This window comes from Vidua chalybeata, chromosome 3 (assembly GCF_026979565.1).
Source record: "Vidua chalybeata isolate OUT-0048 chromosome 3, bVidCha1 merged haplotype, whole genome shotgun sequence".
Lineage (NCBI taxonomy): Eukaryota > Metazoa > Chordata > Aves > Passeriformes > Viduidae > Vidua > Vidua chalybeata.
The window spans coordinates 51,845,052-51,861,020 of NC_071532.1; the positions used below are offsets into that span (position 1 = coordinate 51,845,052).

General features: G+C 41.8%; 1 protein-coding gene across 11 annotated transcripts in view; it reads right to left on the reverse strand.

Moving 5' to 3' along the window:
• Nucleotides 1-1,243: 1,243 nt before the first annotated feature.
• The window catches only part of HIVEP2 (HIVEP zinc finger 2), a 135,928-nt gene continuing 121,202 nt past the window's right edge, over nucleotides 1,244-15,969 (reverse strand). For all 11 annotated transcript variants that reach the window (XM_053939441.1, XM_053939433.1, XM_053939436.1 and 8 more), the window contains 4 exons: nucleotides 13,712-13,887; nucleotides 11,000-11,101; nucleotides 9,594-10,504; nucleotides 1,244-2,920 (listed from right to left, as the gene is read on the reverse strand). In XM_053939441.1, coding sequence (XP_053795416.1) covers nucleotides 2,102-2,920; nucleotides 9,594-10,504; nucleotides 11,000-11,101; nucleotides 13,712-13,887 — 2,008 coding nt within the window. In that variant the 3' untranslated portion in view covers nucleotides 1,244-2,101. The remainder of the gene's footprint in view (nucleotides 2,921-9,593; nucleotides 10,505-10,999; nucleotides 11,102-13,711; nucleotides 13,888-15,969) is intronic.

The following is a 15,969-nucleotide window of genomic DNA, read 5'->3' on the forward strand; positions in this document are numbered from 1 at the left end:
AGTTTTCTGGCACATGCTTATCTTGACAAGGTTACCACAATGATCTGGAATAAAGGCAGAACATTACAATGGGTATGAGAAGCTAAGCTTTAATATTTAGAAGTGGTCACCATCCATTATGGTATTAGACTAATCATACGCCATCATGTCGAATTACGACAACATGCCACCTGTGGCTCTGCCCCCACATGGTATTAGCAAAGAAATAAACTGGTTTAGTTTGATAATATGTGAGAAAGCAAATATATGCCTACATTTTTCACTACCACTCACATTTTTAAGGGTGCTTCTTGTGCAGAATGCTGGAACACAAATAAACTTGAAAAATTCAAAGAACACATGAAAACTAGACACCTCATACATGTAACTGTATATTTATTTCTTTTTAAAGAACACTCCTTAGATGTATTTTCAATATACAAACTTGTTTTCACAGATTTATAATCCACTCAATAGCACAAAATATAATCCAGGTCGTTGGTTTCTTTCATCTGTGCGTATGCATGCGTGTGTTTGAGTGTGTGTGTGTGTGCGTGCGTGCAGGCACGCATGCTGCTGGTGGTAGTGGTAACCCACCACACGTGTTCAAACACAAGCCCAGGCTCCTCCTCCCTTCCCTCTGGAGCAAACCTTGCCCAGGTGGAGACCCTACACTGGAAGACTGTGACTTTCTTGCCCATGAAACCCATTTCAGAAGAGGCTGGGGTGGCGGTGCTCTGCCTTGGCAGCAGGGAGCCGCCACACACCTCCATCCACAGGACAGGACGGAACAGGACAGAATGGGAGCCTCCCCCGAAGCTGGCACAGGTATTGCAGTAGGGAGTGGCCAGCAGTGGAGTTCAAGTGCAAGGAAACACCTCTTTCTCCTCTCCAAACCCCTCTCTCACACTCCAGAGCACTTCTTTCTTCATGATACCTACGCCCCTTGGTCAGTCCTCAGGAGCAGGGGACTGCCAGGCTCGGCAGGGCGCCGTGTGTCCAGCCAGCAGGCCAGCTCCTCGCCCAGCCCCAAGCGGCCGTAGGGGCCTTGCCACCCTGCTGCTAGAGGCCAGGGAGTGGGTCAGGACGCTGCTGGACTCTGCCCTCTGGCAGTCAGCAGTGCCCCGCTCCCTGCTCCTGGAAGCACCAGCATAGCAAACCCTGCTGGTCCCAGTGAGCTACACAGATGGCACCAGTGATGCACATATTTACATGGGGTGGAATGTTTTCCCATAGCTTTTTAAGGAGTATATAGATCAACATGTTCACATAAGACCAAATACTTTTAATATATTTATAACTGTTTTATAAAGCTTTGAAAAAACTCACAATAGCACATTGTTTTACTTTAATGCTTTACGGTACTATCAGTTTAAAATCACAATCAGCACTTAAGTTATAGTCAATCTGGCAAACAAGAGACAAAAAAAATTACAAGAGTTAAGAACTGACTGATACATCTTTTATCTTTTTTTTTTTAACTAATGCATAAGTGCAGAATAATATAAGATACTCTAGTTTAAATATCTTGTTTTACAATATACATTTTGTTCTAATTACGCAACAGTAAATCCCATGCTTCACATAGAAAAGCAATCCACAACATTAAGAAAAAAATTTACAATTTATGAAACAAAGTAAATAAATATTAGTATTACAGAATCAGAGCTGTACATAAAAGCTGTTCAGTTTTAATCATATAAAAATATGTTTTAGTGCAACCTCACATATATTGATGCTGTTCTGTTTTACATCATTTAGATCCAAGTGTCCAAAAAAGGAAAGAAATTACATTTATTACAAAGCAGATACACAAATTCTAAAATATGTACAAATTACTGCTAAAAAAATGCTTATAAGAATATAAGCAAAGTAAAGAAAAGGCACAAACATCTGTACAATTTAAAAGTACCAGACCCAATAAGAATTTCAAATTTAGTTTTGGTCAGGCTCATGATGTCTTGTTACTTTATCTAATTCTTTTGATATAACAAAAGTATATATAATAGCAAACTACTGTAACTTAGAACAGGCATGCTGTAAATTTGAATACTTTTTCTATGTCTAGAAAAAAAAAAAAAGTGGGGTAAATGTATGGATGAAAGTCTCCATGCATCTCAGATCAATGCGGCTTGCTCTTCTCAGATGACGGATCTTTCCTTTCCTGTGTGCTTGACGGGGGGTCGCTCCTGCTGTGAAAGCCCAGCTGCTGGACATCCACAAAGCTCTTTCTGTAAAAGGTGGGATGGGCTGGCGCAGTCTGTGATGTACCAAAACTGTCCTGTTCACCACCGTGCATGTCAGGATGGGTGGCTGAGGCACAGGGCTGGCCCGGCTCAGATCCACTAAAGTGTTTAATGCTAAAATGTGCACTTTCTAAGGGTTTCTGGTGAGGCTCAGAAGGCCTCTGCAGCTGCTCCGCCCCGTGCAGAACGGCTTCTTCTGTGGCGATTCGCAGAGAGGCTATGGCTTTTGTACAAGTCTGTATGTTCTCCTCCTGCTCCCCCTCGGTAGCCACGACACTGTCCTCGGATGTGCTCTGAGCCAGCAACAGCAGCGGCGAGGAGGGGGCGCTGGGGGGAGCAGCGGGGTGCAAGCTGTGCGGAGAGGTACGTTTCTCGTGGTGCTTAGAAATACTATACGATTCTTTCGTGAGGGCTTCCGCAGTTCCTCTTTTGTTCTCCTCAGAGACCTCCCTCTGCAGGGCCAGAGTGGACGGAGAATGTAAACCTGAAAGGGCCACGGGGACTGAATGGACCATCTGGATACCCCCAATAGGCATCATGGGGATAGGTGCTCGGATCTGTTGCTGGGAGTGTAGTGGAAGATGACTGAAGACGTAGTCACTCGGACCTTCGGGGAACAAGCTAGACCTGCGGTGCTCCATGCCTCCTTTTTCTCCATATATGTTGAAGTAAGGTGCTTGAGACAACCCCCTCCTCTGTAACCAGAAGAAAAAAAAAGAGATGTCAGCAGTGCTACTATCAGAATTCTTGTCTGGCTGCCAAACCACCTATCTGCTTTCCTGTCTAACACAACCTCCCATTCAAGAAGCACCTTTCATCCAGATGGATCCCAAAGCATTTGGAAAACTCCACTGATTGCATATCCAAACAACAGAGGATGTTTTGCTTAGCTCAGCCCTACAGGGCTCATGCCTCTGAGGTGAAAGACAGTGGCTAGTTAAGAGAGTTCACAACACAATGCAGCAATTTAGGTCAGGAAGTGGAGGGTATTATATTCAACTGAAACTTTGAACAGTATTTGGGAGAGATAGATAGATTTTCATTCCCCAGGAGAAATTTGGCCAGGGGATCCATCTTACCCTCTCTTTTGGAAAATTATGCTGGTATTTAAACTTTATTGCAGGGAAGTAAGTACACATCTAAACATCCCCTGCTCAGCACCACTGCTTGGCGTAACGGGGAATATCTGACAGCATGTATGTATTTACTGCCTTCTGAAAAATCTGCTCTTGAGCCCCACAAAAGGCACTTGCTCCCTGGGAGCTTTACCCAATCCTTGGTGAAAGCAGATGGGTATTTTCATGCAAGTTCAAGTGTCTCTGTGTGATGAAGACACAAATTTTTTTAGTCATTGAGACAATGGAGCACCCCTCTGGCTTATCTGCAGTGTAAACAATAAATAATAACAAAAGCACAGGCATCAGCTGTGAGCAAAAGTGATGATTCTGTCCCAGGGAGACTCACCCACTCATAATGGGATTGAGAAGAATGGGGGATTTTGTGACAGCTAATAAAAGCCAGTCTCGCAATATTGACATTTTCACTGCCTTCCCATTAGTTTCTGCCTTGAAAGAATAAATAGCTCCATCTCCACGCAGTATTAAATATGCCCTGGGCTTTTGGGTTCCTTTTTATTTTCATTCCTAAGTTTTAAAATTCGTTTGCTATCTGATGATTAAGTATTATTTATTGCTGACCAGAGGAGTAATGATGACAGAAGTGCAGGATGACATTTTCATAATTATATGTGGGATTTGGCCACACATCTCTCAGGGACTCTCATATGAAATTAAATGAATGAAAACGTTCATCTCTGCTCTGTAAATTGACCAAACATGGATCAATTGCCCCAGAGCTGTATTGCTACTACAGCCTTGGTGTGGCAGCCTGAGGACCGTGCTGCTTAATGCCAATGCATTGAAGTGGCAGCACTTCACTGCTGGGAAATCCTAGCTCTCAAGGCATTAAGCAACCTCTTGATCCCATCCTAGGGAGCTGGTTTAGGGGGCAATTAAAGATTCAGTTTCTGTGCTACCCAAGAGCTCAATCTCACTGTGCTCAGATGCTTTGTCCTGTTTAATATAAATCAATGTCGAGACAGGAAAGGGTGACCCATAATCATCAAACTTCAGAGATATTATTCAGAGACTAATCTATGTTCGGAATTTTCCTATTCAGAAAGTGAGACACTTGAGTCTCATAAAAGAGAAACTGTCATAAGAAAGCACAGTGACAGCACATTATATTGCTGAATGGGGAAAACTATACAAAATAAACTGCAACTGCCAAGCCAAAAGACAGTTCACCTACCCTGTCAGTCCTTCCTATCACTAACTTCAACTCTGCACAGCTGCTTGCCCCTATTTTTTTCCATCTTTGGTCTGTCAACCAGTTTCTCAGTCATATTGTCCTTTTGGACGTTTCCTACACCATGACATTTATTACTGATGTGAACTTGGGCTAAGGGAAACTGAGCAAAAAAAAGAGTAAAACTCATCAAAGAATAAACCTAGTCACACACAAATCTCTAATTGAGAAAGACACTGGCTTCATGTTTTACCCTGCCAGAGTTTCATAAGGAAATACAGCAAGAGTCTTTCTTTATTGGATAGAGGTGGCTAACATGACAGAAACTGCTGTGTGTTTCAAGATCCGCAGCATCATCCAATATATGTCTCGTATGCCCAATTTTAACACAGACAGTGACAGTGTGTGCATGTCACTGGATACCTTCCAAGCCTGGCTAAGCACATACTGGACAATTTTTCTCTAGCCCTGGCAGGTAAATTTGGAAGCAGATAACATAAATGATTACAATCACTAGTAAGTGTTCCTACCTCTTACCCTGATTTTATTTCTTTTACCAATATCTAGCATTTTCATTCCTACAAGCAGACACACACATTCACAGAGAGAGACTGTCTCTTTTCAACAAGCATCCTGAAAATCTAAAGACTTTCTGCAGTTGACAGGGCAGGTATTAGATCACAGAACACAGAGCAGGAAGTCACGGCATCTTTTTGCAGTGCAGTCAGAATGCGTTGCTGCCAGTCCTGTGAGCTGAGCTCTTCACTTTGTCAGGTTATGGGAATCCAGTTAATTTCCTATTAATTCTCATTTGTCACAGTTTAGCATATTTCCCTTCTACTCCAGGTAACATATAATTTCCCAAGCAACAGTATTCTGTAGCAGCTCTTCACTAAATGCTCTGACCTGGTCACAAAGCTAGACTGCCACATCACACCCCTGAGCAAAGCCACACCCAGCTTCACAAATCCCTCAGAATGCCTCAGGGATGAGATAGGGTTTACCCTGTATCTGGTACATCACCCAAATCAGGCTGTGTGAGATTAAGAGGAAGATCACATTTCAAAGCCAAGCACCCTTCACAGACATCCTCTGGGCAGCCTCAGACCACAGCTTGCAAAAAAATGTTGGGTGGAAAACAGTCTCTTTGATTAGCATGTCATAATGTACTTGAGGTTTTTTAAAGTTAAAAACCAGAAAACACTGAACTCTATAGTGAAAACCAGTAACAGAGCATATTACCAATGTGCCTCCTGAAAGACATGATGCTCAATAAAGTGACTGTAACTCTGTGTGGCACTCACTTTCAGGATCAGCTCAATTTGCAGCCCTGCACAGAATGCACCACAGTAGCCCAGATGCACCAGTGAACCTATTTACAGTTTACCTGGAATTCAGAAGTTTCTGGCTCTCTGTACAAGAATGCATTTCACTCAAGATGATAAAGTAGTGAGTGTTTGGGAAGTGATTTAATACCCATGTTTGGAATGATCAAAGGACCTTAAGTCCTAACAACTTTCAAGTGGTCATAGAGGTGCCTAATTCCCTTCAGCCCTTCTGAATACATCAAGACAGGCTTCAGACTTCAAAATGAATGAGATGAGCAACAAGATGGCAACAGAAGCAAAATCCACTATTGCCTAGAAGCTAAAATAATTGTGAGAGACCAGTCTGTACCACTCACTGCAAGGCACCTTCTTGATCTCGTTGTGTCTATCCTGGGACTAGAAGAAGAGGCAAAGGTTCTGGTCTGCACTAGGAAGTAGCAGGGTGTACTAAGGGTTGGGATGGGACAAGCAGGAACAGAGTAAAAACTGTTTGTGCTGGATCCCATATTCACAATGCAAATGTTGTGGGTTTGGAAGGGAAGGTTACTTCAGGTTAGCCCTATGTGGCCTCTTTGCCGTCACTTGAATGGCCACTCACAGTTCAAGTACACCTGCTGCCCTCCTGGTGCACATTTTCAGTTTAATTCCATCGGACAACAATCCAGGTCACTTACTCCAAGACTGAGCTGAAAACGCGAGTCAAAACACAAAAAACGTGACAATAGAGACACGTTTGATCATGCCTGATCCAAACTAAAATGCTAAAAGAGATTCACTCAGGGCGAACAAATGAAGCCTTCCTATTCCTACTCTTTCTCTCAGGACTGACAGAAGATGACTGGGAAGAAGAATATGAGCCCTTTGATAATGGCATCAGCCTCTTCAGTAAGGAAAGAAACCTCTGGCATTGACAGAAGATAAGATCCCAAATGTATTTAGAGAGTGGAAGATATCTGGCATTAATTTTAAAGACACCAATTTAACTAGTCAAAGCCAAGTGTGACCCAGCACACACTACAAACTTAGGCTACTTTAGAGAGAGTATGCTGTTGCAAGAGTGTATCCTGCTATTGATTGCCAAAGGAGAATACAAGTATTTTACTGTATTTTTATACAATCTAAAAAAATATTTACTTTCACCATGCTCTTTTCCACTTCCTAAACAAATAATTTTAATTGTTTTGTATGTGGTGCTTTCAATGCCTGAGCACGAGACCACCAGAGTGCATGGACATTCAACAAGAAGCAAGATGAAGAGTAACTAGACCAGCACTGGCCAAAGAGACTAGAGCAAATACATCCGTTTCAGTTGAGAAGAAAGAAAACTGGCTTCTTCTGGGAACTGCAGGCACTAGAAGCACAAAACTGCTCTTATTCCTGCAAGGACTGGGAACTCAATGCAGCTCTTAAAGTATTTTAAGGATTGTAAGCCAGCATGAGCATCACCAATGTAGCTGCTAATGATATTCTGGTTTGCTGAATTTCACTACTCTAAAAAGTGAAAAACAACCTTTATGCCTTTTTCTTCTCTGACAGCTTTCATTTATAGCAAACTCAGGTGCTATTTGTCTTCCCACATGCTGAGTATAATAACTTGTGTTTCACTTAAGCTTGTCTAACGTTTGGCTAAAGTACATTTTCCAGAAAGGCATCAAGAGATGAGGAATCCATCTTTCCTTCCTTGCAGTCATTTGTTGCAATGGGCAATCGTCCTCACTTGTCATTTTTCTCATTTAAGTTCGCCTAGGCTCCGCTTCCAGTGATGCTTCCTGTATTCAGGTTGTAGTGACTCTGCTGAGGTCTGGCCTTCTCTCTCAAAACACTCAACATGCCATCAAGTTACTGATGCTTTCTGTAAGACAACTGATCTTTTACATTGTGTTTTTCACTACCACATGCCTGACTCTACCTCAAAAACAAGGTAAGCGTTAGAAGTCCATCTGGCATGGTGGAATTTTCAAAAGAAGGAGTGAGAAGTGTTAAGAAAGTCCTTAAAATGTGCTAAATGCCTTGCTGGAAGGTATGCATAATGCATAAGAAAAATATTACAGCAAGAACTGTTAGATGGCTAAGGATGACTGTTAACAAACTTTTGCTAGCATCATTATCCCTCTAAAATCCTTACTACAGGATGCCAGTGTGTATCATGTGGGACAGGAGGGACTGGGGCATCCTGCACAATGTCAGCTGTAGAATCCCATATGATCCCATTCATTTGATATTAAGACATCTTGACTAGTTAAACTGGTGACTCTTCACCCACTTGTGCTTCCTCATGTAGTCAGTAGAACTGCTGGTGGGATTTGTATCCTCTCTCAGCTGTGCAGCGATCGCTCCTGTGAGAGTGCAGCAGGGTTTCAGCATGCCCTTTCTCAAGGACCATTTAATCAGTCACCCCTCTCCAGTGCTCTTTTGAAGAACTGACTAGGTCATGGGACAATGTCTAAAATGTGGGAGAAGCACCTGTGTTGCTCTCTCCTATAAATATGGACACTCAAGTTGCAGCTTTCCCTTATACCCCTAAAATGATGGAAAATCACTTTGGATCTGCCAGGCTGGCAGCATCTCAGCTCTTTTTGGTCCACCCCTGCTCCAACCATCTTTGCCCAGGGGCATCCCTCACTCCCTTCCTGGGAGCAGATAACACATCAGCCTGACTCTACAGAGAAAATCACACCAGAGCTGAGAAATGCTGACTGTATGAGTTCAGGGTTCTTCTCTTCCACTGAGGAACACTGCAAAGACTATATGGAGAGCCAAGAAGACTTGCAATGGGGAAGCAGGTAGAAGAGGCCAACCAGGAGAAGAGCAGGGAGCAAGGAGCTCTGGGGTAACCTGAGACTGTCACAGCTTGCCCAGGTTGAACCCACACACAGGCAGGCAGTGAGAGGGCAGCCACAACAGCAATATGGCGAGGAAAGCAGAGTAAATAAATATGTAAATTCACACCTAGCAAGGCCATTCCTTACCCTGAAGATGTAATCTATTTGTGGAGGAAGTGTTTTGTGAATGCTAGGGCTGGTCAAAAGTGCCAATCTGGCAGTTTCTGAGAGCTGATTTACCAAAAGGGAAGAGCAGACAGCAGCTGCACAAGTTTTGCTTATCTACACCCAGACGGTTGCAGCACTTTCTGCAGGGCAGACAGCTGCCTGCTCCTCTCACACAATAATATCCTTTAAATTCAAGCCAAAGATCATGATTTCAGTGTGCACTCTGCTTTTCTAAGAAGTTCCATTATCTTTGCATTCTTATTCCATTAAACAATACTCAGTGATGGGCACCATACCACAAGAACAGGGCTTTAAGCCTTGATTTTGGCCGAATCTCATCTGAGAGTCTGGGAAGTACAAGATTTTTTACAGTGCAGAAGCAAGCCTCACAAACCATGTAAGCTTTCTGGACCATTTAGAAATTATACATATACATAATATATAATGAATATGGAGGCAGAAAATGCAAACCAGCCTAATTTCATTGAAGTTCATGGAGCTACTCAGGGTTCTACCAAGTGAACACTTGCCCCTTAGGCTGACTCTAGTGCATCTAAATGAATCAGCATCCTGACTTAGTCTCTGTCTATTCCAAATTTCTTGCATTTGTTCCAGGACTTCCCACCAAGGCTCAAAGTTTATGCCTTTTTCTACAAAGCTGCAAAGATTTTTGAAATGCTCAAGTTCAGTAAGAGAGAGCACAGTTTTTGACAAGGGGAATGAAAATATTCTTCCATACTTACTGAATGTCCCACTGGAATAGATTCAGACTGTAAATATTGACCCATGGACAATGCTGGATTATGGTACAAGCCCCTCCGGGGAGATGCTGCTCTAACAGAGGCCATATATCTCCTCTCTCGCCTGGGAGACAAATCTCTTCGAACAGACACATCTTTCCCTGGTGACATTGGTCTCCTTGGCGATAGGTGACGTCTTGGTGACACGTCCCGTCTTGGTGATAACTCTCTCCTCAGCACAGCCTCCTTCCGTGGGGAAAGGTGCCTCATGGGTGAAATATCTCGTCGGGGTGACAGATGTCTTCTGGGTGACAAATCCCCTTTTGGCATTAAATACCTCTTTGGTGAGTTATCTCTGTAGGGTGAAGAATCGTAGCCAGGTGACGATTGTTGACTGGAAGGTGAGAGGTCCCTCGGAGAAGAACTGGGATCTAACGAAAGCGTGTAATCTTCATCCATGCTGCTGGGTATGTCCAATCTGTCTTTATCGGGCTCTGAATCTGTACTCTTACTCTGGAAAAACCTCTGGTATTCTGTCATTTGTGTGTCATCACAGGAGTCACTTGGTGTTATAAGCTGAGTAACCTGAATGCTAGGTAAGGTAACCAAGTAACTGATGAGGGAAGAGTGTCCCACTGAAAGGGAGCCCTCTGGGGAAGCCCCCTGCGATGCCCCAGCTGAGTTCACTGACAGGGAGGAGAACCGAGGGGGCTGCGGGCTGGTGCTTCTTGATCTGGTTTTTGGTGTTGAGTCTCCCTGAGTATCATCAAAATCATCCTCATCTTCATCATCATCATCATTGTCATCGCCGTCCTCGCCATCTGATTCCTCCGCATCAGAAAACTGGTGCTCTGCTGACAGCCCTGCCAGGTTGCTGCTCTTCTCTGCCTCTTGCTGCATGTCCTCCATATTTTCTGAAACAACCACAGCAAGTCCAAATGATTAGCACATATCCCACCTCTCACACCACAACCATTCCCCACCCAGCACTCTTACTGCCATCGCTGGATACTCTTCATCTGAGATGGCTGCATAAAGCCATTCCTCATTGATTAAAACCATATTTTTTCAAAATAGTATCTAAAATCCTATACTTGAAGTATGAAAGCAAATTCATCCTATACTACCTTGCAACTTCACTACTGGGAGCCTTGACAACAGGCCATACTTTTATTTCTAGTGCCTCTTCATGTAAAAAAGTATAACCCAGACAACTAGATAGGATTTTTTTTTTTGCTTCCTGTTTATTAAAATGTTAACTCTCAATTAAAAATGCCCCAAATACTTGTAATATATTTTCCCATACCCATCACTGTGCTAAAGTGCAGTGAGTCATTTGCAGACTCCATACTTTCCATACTTTTGTGGGAATGAGGCCATTCCAGATAAATTAAATCATTTTGACATACCTGCTTCTTCAGTTTCAGCATCATCTACAGATGTCATTGATACTCCAAGCTCCAAGCATTTTTTCATGTGTGCTTTAGACTTCATATGTTTTGTCAGATTTCCTATGGATAGAGATTAATGTAATTAACATACAACAACAATCACTCTTCAAGTAAGGTTTTGGTGTATCTTAACTTCATTATGCCACAGATAATGGGTTTTAGCTTTAGAAAACACAACAGATAGGGCTGACTCATCAAGATCACTGGCCTCAGAGCCTGTTTTAATGAGAGTGGGTTCTTATATCTTTAGAAAATAAAAAATTCAAATAAATTCAGGGCCTGGGAGGTACATAGGCATCTCTCCAATTTTCCACATGATATTTAGGCACCCCTACAAAACTCACTTTGGGATGTTATCTGTTCCTGGACTCACTGTTCATGATATGTACAGACTGCCTAGACATCCAAGTAAGTCCACAGCGCAGTAGCCATTCAGGGCTCATGCTCCCATTTACACAGTGGTACTTTCAAGGTAAGGGCTCTCTCATATACTTGGTTCATGGTTTCCCAATGCTCCATGTATTTGAAGCATTTAGAAGCAAAAGTACCCCACAAAAAGAAAAAGACAGTTATAGGAGACTTCTCTACGCAAGTTTACCATCTAGCTGCAGTCTCTGAACTGAGAGGAGCTGTGCTTACAGCACCCATCTGGGATGTGGGAAATTCAGGTTCAGCTTCCAGATTTAGAACAGGGATCTAAACCAGACACAGCAGAGATTTGAAAGCAAATCTCCTGTTCCCCTGAGGGAGCAATCCAACACTAGACTATTGACTTTCTGGAGTGCCTGTCTTGGTCTGTTTTTTCATAGATTAAAAAAACTGGGTTGAGATTGGTCCCAAGAGACATTTCATGACAAAGAATCTTGAGCACAAAGCACAAGCTGAAGAATATCACTCTAATCCATTTGCTACTTCAGCCTCATTTGCAACACCCAAAAGGGAAAGCATGGCACAAGCAAACCCAACCCACTACAAAGACATGGTGCTTCTTAGTTCAAGGAAAGCCCTCTGGAAATGCATTTATGCTGCTTCTAGGACCCCAACCAGCATCTCCAGATGGTGTTGTGGCATGTGCCATCTTGGGTCAGGAACACTGCACTCCTCTGCTGGATAGCACAGGTGGGCTTAGAAACTCACAAGCCAGGCTCTTCTTTGACTTTCAGTTCCAGCTAGTTTAAATAATTCCCTTCACATTAGGAGTTTCTTGAGCCTGTGCACTGCATGAAAAATCTAACTTGGACATTGATACTTCTGGATGGCTAAATGCTCAGAAAAACTGAAAACCTAAGTACCTCTGAAAGTTTGTCCCCTACTGCTCTCAGCGAAGTAGCAACAGCAGTTATGAGGCTGACAGCTGCTTATAATCAGTAATGCACCAGTTAAACACTTCTTTGTACTTCGAAGGCTAACCTAGTCTCTTACTACTCATTCCCTTTCTGTGCAATTGCAAACCACCTCCTCCATATTTCTTCTTCTTTGTCAGAAATGCCAGCCACAACAAGCAATTTCTCTCTGTTTTTTTTTTTTTTTTTTCCATGTCATCTCTTCTTCCTGGAATGTCTTCTCTGAACACAGCTATAAAACCACAATACTGTCATGTGCTTCAAGTCCCTACTCAAGACCCATTCCTCCAGCAATGTCAAATGTAAGCAATGATATGAGAGCAGCTCACCAAATGACCTACTGGGACTACAAATAAGCAGCTCCTTGTCTTTGTCTCTACATGCCCATGAAAGTTCTCATCTTAAATTAGGCTGATGCGTCTACTACCATCCATCAGCTGTTCCCATCTTTGGCACAGGAGAACTGCTGGAGTGATGGAAACTATCACAGTTCTCAGTCCTCTAAACAGCCATGAAGCTGCATGGTGATCTTGGGAGAAATTTCCTTCAGCTTCCTTTCTCCCTCTTTGAATTAAGTTTCACTACACTGGGACCAGAATCCATTCTTTTGTCTGCCAAAGGGAAGCTAAGGAACTGAGAATCTAAGGCTCATTTAGGCTGTGCTACAAAGAAATGATACCAAGGAAAGGATTTTTTTTTTTTTTGCAAGGAGATGGTTGCATCACGAATCTGAATTCCAAAGAATATCATTATCTGTGGCCACAGGGTGACAAATGGAAGCTTTTTTCTGTGCTGATAAATACATGTGAACAGAAGCTATCAGATCTCTATTCATAATTAATGCCACAGTGGATGGACTGGCCCATCTAGGAGACATATATTATTTATAAACTTGAAACTGACCCACTGTAAAGCCTGTGAAGGCATGTATTCCTCAGCAGCTGATGCTCTGCTTCTACATTATGTCATAAGAAGTATGGTCTCCTGGTAGTATTTAAGTGTAGCTGCAATTAAAATTTGCACCATGTAACAATGTTGGCAGAGTATTATTTTTCAGGGTGGTTCTTATGGTATTACATTTTCCCTGCAGACAGAAGGACCAGCCAAGAGCCTCTAGGTCTTAATGAAGCTATCCAAGGAGTCTCAGAGTCTTACAAAATCCCTGGAACAATTAAACAGAAGAGAACTAACTCTCTTATACAGTCCTGTATATATAAACACAACAATTTTATTCTGAAGAAAATACTCTCCTTGATTGCAATGGGTGGATGCCAGAGGGCAAAATAGCTCCGGAGGTGGCAAGAGTTCAGCAAAAAAGGTCAAGTACCTTTAGTTTTGAAGGCAAAATTGCACAGCTTGCATACATAAGGCCGGACATCAGTGTGAGTGCGGATATGTTTTTTGAGCATGCTTGGCTTTTTACAGCGAATGCCACATTCTTCACAAATGTACTTTCCTCGGCCACGACCTCTGACATAGACATAATCCTCATTTGATTTATACCTGTTGGAAGAGAGCAAGTATTTAAGTCATACAGACTTTAGGTCTGATACATGTACAAATATCACTTCTATGCATCTGATCCTCATCATTAAAGCAAATTCAGAGAAGTCCAAAGGAACTACTGAATTTTCAGTCCGGAACTCATAAAGTATTTGGCTTTCAGAGAATGTACTGGTCCCAATGTATTTAAACAATATGAGACCAACAGGTTGCAGTATGAGAACAGTATAAACAGCTTGTCAGGAAACCAGTGAACAACCATTTCTATAGTCACAACTACAAATATAAGCCTGCAGGTTGTATTTCAGCTCACTGTAGTCTTGTACAGCACAGACATTTACAATAACTGAAAACAGTGTTGTTTTGCAGCATGGTTCATTTAACTATTTTAGTGTATTTATCCCTTGGGATCAACTAAATCACATCCTGGAAATGCCCGTTTCTTCCCATTAAGCAAAAAAAGGAACAAAGATGATGAGCAAGGATGTATTCATTCACATTACACATGCCTGACATTCCCAAAGATAAACGGCTCCCTAAAGAGACACTGAGTTGATTTCACTCAGGTATGTGATGCTTTAGAAATAAAATGGTATATGTCAAACACAGATACTTTGAAGAAGTGAGATCAATGAAATAAATGAATTTTTTCTTATCACAGACATATAAGCTTTCTATGCTATTTTTGCTGATGACATAGTGTGTAGTTAGAAAATAAATAAGATATTAAAATCTATGTAAAGCTATACATTGCCTTTATTATCATGCTAAATTGTTAATACTGAAATCTAAAGGCATCTAGGGAATCTTCTCAGGCTGTTCTGAGGTTTGAAGACTGGTTTGGGGAAGAATTCCATCCTCATTCATTCAAAGTAAAATTCAGGAAATGCAAGAACGGAGAAATAATATTTCTTCTGCCCTCTGTCCTCCATTGCCATCTTCCTAAGCAGCACAAAGTACTTTTAGTCATTCTATGGATGCACAACTCACAAAATATTGTTGGTACTGATATTCAGTACTTTAAATAAAAACGGGACTGTGTGAAAGGTTGTTAATGTGATGATAACTCTACAAGAAAAAGATGGCAATTTTTGGGTTACAGAGCTGGAACATTTTTCAAGTGTGTTGTTCTTAGATGAACACTTTCCCATATGTTTAGTTATATCATGGGCAATATAAATTCTGAAATTAATATTTTAGAAAAACATAAAACAGTGTCCTGGTCTCAAGTCCATCTTCTTATCTTTTAAACACATCAGGTCCTCTTTCAAATGCAGATGCCTAAATTCAGGTTTTTTCATCTTATTTCTAACAAAGTTGTACCTCTCCCATATCCTTCATTGTCCCTGGCAGCATGGACAAAACTGGAATAGTCTAATGTAATGTAATATTTAGTCATCTCTCTAGCAGGTTTTCTGTACAATATTTTTGGGATCTTGGCTGTCTGGCCGCCCCATTTCCCAGGTTCTCCTTCATATGCACATGCCAATGACTGCTAGTCAGCTCTCTATCCACTGCTTCATCAACTTCCTCCAAGCTTTCTCCCACAGATAAAAAACCAAAAAAACAACAAAAACAAAAAAAAAAAAAAAAAAAAACAAAAACAAAAAAAAAACCCAAAAAATAACCAAAAACAAAAACAAAACAAAACAAAAACAAAACCCATTATTATTTGAAATACTGCTATTTTATCTTCTCTTCATCTCTCCTTACAGTCTGATTTTGCTGCAATGGAGTCTACAGTACCACCCCTGATAGATACTGGTAAGATAAATGCTGTGCTATTACATGTGCTTTTCTGTTGCTCCATCTCTGCTCTTCTGCTTGACCTCATTCCACTGGCTTCTGTCACCTGTCAGATCCCATTGGACACAAAGACAATGATAAAACGTGTGTCTCTTCATCGTTCGTATAGATGGTTTTTGGCCACAACTGACCTTGACTCTTTAAGTATGCTTCATCATAACAATGACTCTAAGAGAAATGACCACACAAACTTGACATTTAAAGAAGGGCTAGCGCAAAAACTAAAAGACCAGAAGTCAGAGTCATGATGATTACCTTTCAGACCTCAGGAATATT